The sequence below is a fragment of the Neolamprologus brichardi genome, chromosome 20, assembly GCF_056152115.1.
Source record: "Neolamprologus brichardi isolate AB-2024 chromosome 20, ASM5615211v1, whole genome shotgun sequence".
NCBI classification, from domain to species: domain Eukaryota; kingdom Metazoa; phylum Chordata; class Actinopteri; order Cichliformes; family Cichlidae; genus Neolamprologus; species Neolamprologus brichardi.
In genome coordinates, this window is record NC_142123.1 from 23,422,863 (window position 1) to 23,433,140 (window position 10,278).

The 10,278-nt window shown below is 39.9% G+C and overlaps 1 protein-coding gene across 1 annotated transcript; it reads left to right on the forward strand.

Moving 5' to 3' along the window:
• The first annotated feature begins 1,845 nt into the window (after positions 1-1,845).
• Positions 1,846-5,803, forward strand: tnnc1a (troponin C type 1a (slow)). Its single transcript, XM_006796472.3, has 6 exons — positions 1,846-1,976; positions 3,228-3,258; positions 3,500-3,646; positions 4,197-4,311; positions 4,847-4,983; positions 5,121-5,803. Exons 1-6 carry the CDS (start codon positions 1,953-1,955, stop codon positions 5,150-5,152), a joined length of 486 nt encoding a protein of 161 aa, XP_006796535.1. The 5' UTR covers positions 1,846-1,952; the 3' UTR covers positions 5,153-5,803.
• Positions 5,804-10,278: the final 4,475 nt, after the last annotated feature.

The window sequence follows — 10,278 nt, forward strand, 5'->3', positions numbered from 1 at the left end:
CAGCGTGCTCTGTGTATGTGTGTGTGAGAGAGTGTAAGAGAGCGCTTGTTGTGAGGGCACGTGTGTGAACGTGTGTAAATCACACAGTCAAGTGATTGAGATGGCCTTGTTTCAAAAGAACACAGGGGGAAAAAAGCTTCCAAAGACTTGTGCCGCAAACATTTCAATTTAAAAGTGTCTGAATGTGTCTGGTTTGTTTGACCCAGATTTCTCACCTACCCCTCTATTGATAAATTGGATATCTGGAGGCAGCCTTGTGCTACAATTTAATTTAGTTGATATGTAGTGAACAGCACCCTCTGCTGACTTAATCTGTAAGCTAAAAATTGGTTAGTGCTTACAACTGAGCATCTTGAAGAACTCATCAGAAATTATGGCTTAAAGCATAATATAATGAGCAATAAAGCAGCAAATGAATGTTTTACTTTTCCATAAATAACAAAGTTAGTGAATATTTTCTTTTCAGAGAGGTTAACGAACCTGTTTGTGTCTGATTGTAATGCGGTCAAACCAAAATGTGCACACATAAATCACAACTGGCTAAATTGTACTTCAAACAATGGCCTATACGCTGCATAATAAATGCAAGCATATTGCAGGTGGTCAAATATGCGGAGGTTGTGATTAACATTGAAAATTTGCTTCAGACAGAATCCAACAGATAGTCTTTTTTCACTTTAATGTGTTTGGAGATAATGCTTAAAATATTCAGAGCTGTCAAAATAATGTTCTGTACCTTTAACCCAACACAGCAGGCGTGAATGCAATTTTGTTTCTGGCGCTTACATCGCTGAAAATGTGGCATTTAATTTAACAATGTTGCATCAAAGTCTTTTTCTAGGCACAATGATCCTTTTATTCTGGCTAATCCACGCAGGACACTGTCAACAGTTTAACTGGGGATTTTTTTTTTCAAGAATGTAGTTCCAGTTGAGCCTTTTTACATTAATGTCAGACAGAGAGAGAGATTAAAGAGAAACGGGGACACCGTTTCTGGAAAGAGACGTGGCCATTGAAGTTTTTAATGTCATCTTCAGTCTTGTGAACACAGAAACAAGATCCCAGTCACTTTGGTTGCATTTTGATGGAGGCAGAAACCCAAAGAAATGATAGAATTATCTTTTCTTCACAGGGAAAATACAGCCTTTAATTTTTCCAGCTAACATTAAAACTTCTTCCTATCATCAGCATAAAAGGTTATTCGTTTTAACCACTGGTACAACCAATGATTGCTATCCTTTTGGGGACTCCAGGTCCACCTTCATAGTGTTGCACAATAGAATAGCTTCCTAGAAGTTGGTGCTTTAAATTATGTATCTATTTCCCGTTACTTTTAAAACTACAACAACTCAAAATGTCCACTGTTGAAAACGAAAGGATTCTCTATGGACTTTAAGAAACACAAGAACACCCCTTTGACCTTGGTCTTCTCTGACTTCTTAGAACTGCCTTCTTTCTCTTCTTGTTACCTCCTTGGTCTTCTGATTGTAGATGTTTCCCAGCTTGGCTTTCCTCCATGCATACCCCCTAACCTCTATGCACACACGCAGACACATGCACACATATATATTCTGTGGTCCAGGTCTAGAGGAATGTTGAGTGTTCCTACAGCCCCCCCACCCCCCCTCAGGAGATTAGGCTTCACCACACTTGCCCCCCTCACTTCATTCCATTCCAAAGTGTGCCCCCTAAGAGCTGTCACATTTTTATCTGAGCCCGGTGATTGTGACAGATTTGCCAAATGACACACATACACAAACACACACATTTATGGACACACAAGGGGACACAAACAGAGGGGAGGTTGCTCTGCCCAGGGAGGGACCAGAGAGCGCTGGGCTCCAGCTATAAAACCCTCGGAGGATGAGGCCAGAGTCCTGCCCTGAACTGGACAGTACTTCCTTCCTTTGTGCCAGGACGCTGTCAGGACAGGCAGCAAGAGAGCCTCCGACATGAACGACATCTACAAGGCAGCGGTATGATCCCACTCAAAACACAGCTGAAAGAGTGCAGTTGACTTCCTCTGGTGAAGTTATTTGATTTGTTGGGTGCTCACCAGAACACTGTGAGAACTAATCTAGTGTGGGAGTGATGTTTTTATGGATGTAAAACCATTATCCTTAACATTTCTTAATAGTGCTAAATGTGATCAGTAGTTAAGAGTGAAAGAGTGTAATTTCCCCATTTAAAGCTGCACTTTAATGTTTATTTGTTGCATGAAAAAATGCCACCCATCATTTTTTAAGCCTTTTTAAGCTCACATTACTAAAATAGTTGTAAAATACCTATGTTGCCTTCATTAGTGCTACATCGTCTTGGGGGAGCCTTAACACCAAGTATGTCTCTAGATTTCCTCCTACTTCAGCCCTATCAGAACTGATAAGAGCCACTCATAAGGTCACTGACAGGACATGTCCCTGGACCACAATCTGCTGCTTCATTCATGACTTCAAATGGAACGGTCTCACTTCACGTGGCTAATTTTGGCCAGTTGCTCAGATGCTTCTGTTTCAGTGGTTCTCTGGTGCCAGAGAAGAGCTTCAGGTTTAGATAAACCGCCCCATGGCTGAATTCCAGCATTATCTGTGAGCCTGAGAGCCGTGTGGCTATTTATCCACCTTTGCACAGACAGTCCTCTGGCTCTCCTATCTGCTCACAGTCCAACAGGGAGATAATAAAAACACACTGGAATGTATATTACATCTGTTTCAGGGTTTTTTTTTCTTTTACAGTATCATCAGCAGTGGAATTTAAATGTGAAAGTTTGTATACTGTATGTATGTGGTTCATTTACAGTGGACAACTGTCAATAACTCTTACATAAGCAGCTGTCTCCCTCTTTCATTCTTGGTAGCTTTTCCAGGATTACTGTTCCATTGTTGGGACAGATCCACAGCTATGCTAATTTAGAGCACTGTGTGTTGTGTCCTTTATCTGTCGTTCCTGAGCCTCTCTTCTGACTGTTTATTTTTAACTCCTCCTCTTACCAGCTCTCATGTATGATATGTAGGTGCTGTGTAATGTCAGGGATGTCCCGGACCTTTGTTAACTGAAAAGTTATCAAAACAAACAGAAATAATCTAGTCTAGATTTCCAGATAGCTTAACCTAGATATATTTGGAGTTTTGGAAAATGCAATCAAACCCATAAATATTTTGTTACAGAGAAATTCCAGAATATATCCCAGAAAGCTGATGTTTTCTCTCTCAATTCTTTCTCTTTGGCAGGTTGAGCAGCTGACAGATGAACAGAAAAATGGTGCGTGAAATGATTTTCAACTGAAGGCGTAAAAGCTTTGAGCATGCCACTTTAAAAGATGATTTAGTTATAGTTGTTGGTAGAAAAAATCTATACCTCAACAGGACTGCAACCATTAGTTGCACCAACACTTAAGACAAATAGCCTTTTGTGCTGATGCCCAGGAATTAATCTTAACCCTGTCCTAAACCAGACATGCTTCAGTAGATATTTTTGTGTGTGTGCTGCTTTGTTGCTGCAGAGTTTAAGGCCGCCTTTGACATCTTCGTACAGGATGCAGAGGACGGCTGCATCAGCACCAAAGAGCTGGGGAAGGTAATGAGGATGTTAGGTCAGAACCCCACACCGGAGGAGCTGCAGGAGATGATTGACGAGGTGGATGAAGATGGTAAATCGAAACCGCTACTGGGCTATGGATAAGAAAAAAAAAAAGAGCAAAATAATTGGTTGTGTTTGACTCTCATTCTCACAGGTCAGCTGCCAAGTGCATCACAAGCATGTTATGCAGACAAGCATCATTCGAGCCCTCTGACCTTAAATGCTAGTCAGGGATCTTAAATACAACTCGATGTGTCAGGTTGAATTAAAGGGAAATGTGTGTCAGACGTTGCACTTGTCACCTTGGATTTTCCATGTGATTTAATGATGAAATATGAAAACAGCATCTTGGTTTTGTTTGCTAAAGCTAAAGCTGATAATTGAGTTCTGTATAGTTAGACCACACACACTTTAATTTACAGGTATGCCTGTTATAAATATAATAAATAAGACAATTATAGGCTTCAAATCAAATACATTTGTAACATCAATTGAGATGCTATAACATCACTGCAGTGATCCATTGGTGAACAGAGTGTACTTTTAAGCTGATCATCTGGTTAAACTGGGATAATATAAAATCCCAGTTTAAGGATGTGATGTGTGTGTTGTGTGTGCAGGGAGCGGCACGGTGGACTTTGATGAGTTCTTAGTCATGATGGTGAGATGCATGAAGGACGACAGCAAAGGGAAGTCAGAGGAAGAACTGGCAGAGCTGTTTCGGATGTTTGACAAGTAAGTTTCATATTTAAACCTGTAGCTACTTTATCCTGCGCTCAGAGCGGTTTGTTAGCAAAATCTCACCACAAAAGAAATACTGTGCTACATGCTTACTGACAGACTTGGGGGAAAAAATATCTATGGCAAGAGGATGCTATCATTGGAGCATTTCCACAGTCTATTGAACAAATTGCTCTTCTTCATCGTGTGGTTCCAGAAAAGTATGCTTCCAATGTGCAATTATGAGTACTGACAAAATGCCAAGCAGCTCTGCAGAGTACAGCATGTAGTTTGCTCCATAATCCTTTTTGACAGCTCCGAATATTTTAAACACCCACTCGATGTAAGCCAGACACCTCGTCTGAGCATCAAAGAACAAACTCGCTGTGCTTTTTTTCCCTTTCTCACGGTGGTGGTTCCCAGACACTTAAATTCTAGATATGACCAGTCACACATCAAATACAAGCTTGCTCCTTCCCCCAATGCCAGCTGTAAAGCTTAATTAAAGTTTGTTATGTATTAACGACATTTCACACCTTTGATTCTGCAGAAACACAGATGGTTATATTGACCTGGATGAGCTGAAAATGATGCTGGAGTCCACGGGAGAGGCCATTACAGAGGACGACATTGAGGAATTGATGAAGGATGGGGACAAAAATAACGATGGCAAAATTGACTACGATGGTGAGGACTTGGGACCAGTTCTGTTTACTTTTTAAGACACATTCACAATGAGACATTTGCTTGATAAAGACATGTTCTGGTTTCGTAGTAGTTTGTCTGAAGCTCAGCTGTTTGTAACACTGACTTCTTTTTTGCAGAGTTCTTGGAGTTTATGAAAGGAGTGGAGTAAGCCTGTAAACGAGAGGGTGGTGTTTTTGTATTTTTTTGCAACTCCTCTGCCATCTTGTGAAGCTGGAAGCCAAATTGGACGTAGTTGATAAAAACAATTGGATGACTTTGTAAGATTAAGTCAAATATCATCTTTCAAACTTTCTGTATTTTTCTATCATGTCTCTTGCATTGTTATAAATGCAGTTGTGACTTTTGGTGCCCATGTAAACCGATTTCTTTGTAAATGTATCCAAATTACTTATGTCTTTGGGGGGAGGGGTTGTTTTGTTTTTTTTACAGAGGCCAGATACCACCCTCCTTTTGGCTGTTTGAAATATGAATGCTATGTTTGTCTCCAGCTAAATTCTTTATCTCGAAAGTGCCCCATTGAGCTTACAAATCCTTTTACTAAGAGGCTACTGTTTACTTGGGCAGAAAATGTGCAAAAAAACAAAACATATCTCTGAGTAAACACCGTTTTATAGCAATCTCTGCTAGACCAATCATATTATAAGAATAATGTGCTGGATACAGCTCATTTCATGGATACATTTCTGGATGTGGAAAATGTCCTCAGGACTTTTTATTCCCCTATATTACCCCTGGAACATCTGCAAGGTCGGCTTGAAATTTGCACTCATATAATAAACAAGATGTATTTGTCAGTATGGTCAATTCGTCAGTTTCTCTCTTTGAATAAATTCATTCAGTCTTATCTGTACTCACTTTAAGGACATGGTCTACATACTTCAGTCAGTGCTTTTGCTGTTTGTTGAGTGTTTCTAGCGTGCTAGACAGAGTTACACCGGTTATACTGGGGAACAAAGCACTGTTATTTATACCATTTTGCCTAAATGTACTCCAGATTTTACAGGCTGATCACATGCTTGCCTCTTTGGCCTGCTCTGCTTTTCACAGATGAACAAGTAAAAACAAGCAAAGGAGGCCTGAAATGTTACTTGTTACCAAGATAACAGTGGATTTTGTGTGAGACTGTTTATCATAAATTTTGAATTATCTGTGACATTTTTACTCCATAGTGGCTCGTGCCTCTGGTATGCAAACTATCCACATGGTCGCTTTGGAGGTATCTAGTTACACAGACTATTGAGACAGGAGCTATTTATGTCTAATCATGTTAGTGCCCATGTTAGGGGATGTGCATTGACAGACACCAGTTGACAATCAAATGCCTGTGACCATAAAAAGCATGCTGTTAGACTACAAAGAGATTACAGATCTTTTAAAAACCCAGCTTGATTTCTTGAAATATCGGAAATAATAAAGCCCAGAGATTAATTTTACATAATAAAGGATTCTTTTTTCCCCTTTTTTTTCCCTTTCTGTTTTTATTTATGTTAGTAAGTTTCAATTTCAGCTTCAACCAGGTTCTGTGGATCTCACCAAGCATTCCTTAAAAATGGCCATTATCTAGCGTTTTAAACCATCCAGTCCACAAAAGCAGGACACAGCCTTAGTAACACAGGAGTCATGTAGTTATCACTGTGGCCACTTGATGTCAGCAGGAAAACACATTCTTATCTTTTTGCTTGGCTCAGATACAGCAAGCTAAAGATGAGAGATTTCATGGCACAGCAACAGCCTTTCCAAAGTAAGATAATGGTCGACCGTTGATGGAATCCGCAGACCGATTTGTTTGGTTATAAAATAGGGTTAGCATCCAGAGTAAACTGCTTCGTGTTTTTAGTGGTTGAAATTGTAATGTCAAAAATAAAAACAGTATTCACATAGCAGTAGGTTACTACAAGATCTGAAAAAAAATGTTCTTGTGTTTTGATACCAACTGATAAGTAAAATGTTCATTTGATCTATGTCCAAAATTAATATGTCGCATTTTTATTCATTTTTTGCCTATGAAAGAGACCTTTTCTATAATTTGGATTTTGGAAATGGGATCAAGTGCATTTTGTGCGAGCGTGTGACGTCAGTGGCCTGATTGATGACAGCCCTCCTACCTCCCTCTGTCTCTTTCTGCTTCCCTGGGGGTCCTGTTAACTCCATTCTGCCCCCCCCCCCCCCCCCCCCCCCTCCATGGTCGTGTGATACTTATCGGATTATAAACCCTAACCAACAGCAAACCGCAACTGCCCTTCTAGATCAGTGTCACCAGCCTGACAAAGACAGCACACCACATTTACGGAATAATCTACAGTTTTATACATTCCTGCTGCACTGGCCAAAAAAATACTGCATTAAAACTAAAGCGATGATCTCAAGTGAAAAGATGTCACGTCAAAATTTGAGGTGCTACTTTTTGATCACGCTGATTAGGCTGCTCTGCGGCCTGAGCATTTTCGTTTAAACTGACATTTGCAGCGTGGAAAAGATGAGTAGTGCACTCTTCGGCATCAATGGGAGGCTGGGCAGCAGCAGAGCAGTGTGTGAATGAATCTGGGGTGTGGTGCACTGTAGCAGTAAGCTGGGTGGAGAAGAGAAGCACTTACGTAAGACAGGCCTGATGATGACTCATGCCTGCTTTTATTAACACACACTGCAGTTATGAACCACCTTTGTTATTGTCGCCACATAAGCCATCTCTGTTTCCTCATTGGTCAAATATCGACACACCTGTAAGAACGACTATTGAATGTGACTGAGACGGAGGATTTGCATAGGTAATGGTAAGCTTAGTTTATTATATAACTGACTTCATTCATTCATAGAAAACAAAGTGGGTTTATTCCATTGCCTGAGAGTGAGTCAGACAGTCAGACACAAAGCTTTATATATTAAATTCTCAGGGAAACACGCTGCTTTGCTGTTTTATTGATTTATAAAAACAGTTCTTCAAACCATTAGATCACATAAAAGTAATGCTTCACCAGGAAAATGCCCTAAAACTGCAATGCCAAGCTATACCAACTTACTCACTGTGATTAATACATGTACAAACAAAGAGCGAGGAATACCCCGGACACAGTTAACGTGCTGTCTTCCTGATACCTACACATGTAGACCTCATTTAAAGCCAATAGGCGTTTGGGTTTAGGATTGCTGTTTTTCTTGCTTTTCTACATCACATGGCCTTGGAAGCTGTCCAGTGCCAAATATTAAAGATTAATCTCTGGAAATTTCTCTTATTCACCATTCACAATAGCAGAAAATACATGAATATAAGCTCCCAGATTCTCTGACCCATTTCCAGCCGTTGTTCCTTTTTAGGTCATGTGACAGTGACTTTTTGTTTGTTTGTTTTGGCCGTGTAAAATGACGTATTCATTGTAAATGATTACATAAATACAATAAATACATAAAGACAGTTTTAAATGAATGTCTGTATGAGAGCGAATGCTAGGTTGTTTTTGTTGCCATAAATACACAATGAGGAAGTGGAACACTTTAGACAAAGAGAGAGTGCAGAATGGAAGGACTGCAAATCAAACTGGAACAGACGGAATATTGTATCATGACGCTCCATCCCACTTCTGGTGCTGAGAACACTAAAGTACTGTTTCTGGACTGCCTTGCCATAATGGCCCATAGAACAGCGAGACTACAAGACACAGAATTCTCAGATTCCACAATAACTATTCATGGAATCAAATGAATAACAGCTATTGTTTTGTTTTAATGCACCACTGGAGGGTTTATCTATTTTTACTTCTAGTTATGCATGTAAAATGAAGAATACACACTGCACACTTAAGTTATAGAGCTGAACAACAATACTGAAATTCTCCAAGTCCTGCAATAAAATGTTTGCCTAGATAACTTGAATTATTGCTTATTTATTAGTATTTTAAAACTCAATTTAATTACTTATGCTATTGACAGTGTATTTGACAAAAAGGTGCATGAAGTAAGTTTTAAAAGCTGATCACAAAGGTGAGTCCTGCATTTGGCACTATGGCATCATGTTTAATATACACTCGCCAGTCACTTCATTAGTTACACCTTGCAGGTACTGTGTTGGACCCTTGGCCTTCAGAACTGCCTTCAACACAGTGCTGTAAACCAGACAGATGATTGGAGCTTTGTGACATGATGCGTCATCCTGCTGGAAGCAGTAATCACGAAGTGTGTACACTGTGATCATAAAGGGACAGACATGGTCAGCAACAATACTCAGGTAGGCTGTGGTGGTTAAATAGTGCTCATTTGGTACTAATGGACCCAAAGTGTGCCAAGAAAATATCCCCCACACCATTACATCACCACCACCATCCTGATCTGTTGATACAAGGCTGGGTGGATCCATGTTTTCATGCTGTTTTTGTGCCAGATTCTGACCCTACCATTCAAATGTGGCAGGAGAAATTGAGACTCGTGGGACCAGGGAAGGTTTTTCAAATTCAATTCAAAGGTTTCTCTGTTTTCAAAATTTTCCTGAACCTGTATGAACTGTTTACTATTTCCCTGTTCTTAGCTGATAGAAGAGCCATCCAGTGTGTTTGTCTGCGGCTTCGAGCTTCATGTGGTGTTTGTTTTCAGAGATGCTCTTCTGCATGGCCACAAGCAGTGTGGTCATTCTCCTCTGACTTCATCAGCAAAGCATTTTCAACCAGACAGCGTTAGCTTACTGGATATTTTCCCTTTTCAGACCATCCTTCTTAAACTCTAGAGATGGTTGTGTGGGAAAATTCCAGTGGATCAGAAGTTTCTGAAATACTCGGACCAGCCCGCCTGGCACCAGAAACCATGACACATTCAAAGTCATTTAAATCACCTTTTTTCCTCATTCCGATGTTCGTTTTAAACCTCAGCCATGTCTACATGCCAAAATGCATTGAGATGCTGTGATGTGTTATGCCTTGCTTACATAATAAATCTGCCATTTGCTGTACTAACTCTGTAGTAAAGTAAGAAGCTGCAATATTTAGTACATGGATGGCAGATTTAGGCTCCTCTTAGCTTGGTGCTTTTAGCTGTTAGTGTGGGTTTTTTTTTGTGAAAACAGTTTTCTCTTACAACTAAAGGCAACTCAAGAAGACGTGTGAGACTAAATCAAAGAGGAAAATTGTGGGCAGGGAAATTAGAGAGCTGAATGGGTCAAAACCTGTGCAGAGCGTTCTCATTTACATATTATATAATTTGAGTCATTGTTCATTTTAAAATATTAATCAAAACTGCTTCAAGGCTGGTGCTTGAGTAATATGGGTTTTTTATGTTTTGCTACAGTGTAAA

Bases quoted from the DNA above. Each gene is read 5' to 3' on its own strand.
- tnnc1a (XM_006796472.3), top strand. From the start codon at position 1,953: ATGAACGACATCTACAAGGCAGCG. The intron at 3,259-3,499 runs GTGCGTGAAATG...TTGTTGCTGCAG, and splicing joins GACAGATGAACAGAAAAATG to AGTTTAAGGCCGCCTTTGAC. The intron at 3,647-4,196 runs GTAAATCGAAAC...TTGTGTGTGCAG, and splicing joins TGACGAGGTGGATGAAGATG to GGAGCGGCACGGTGGACTTT.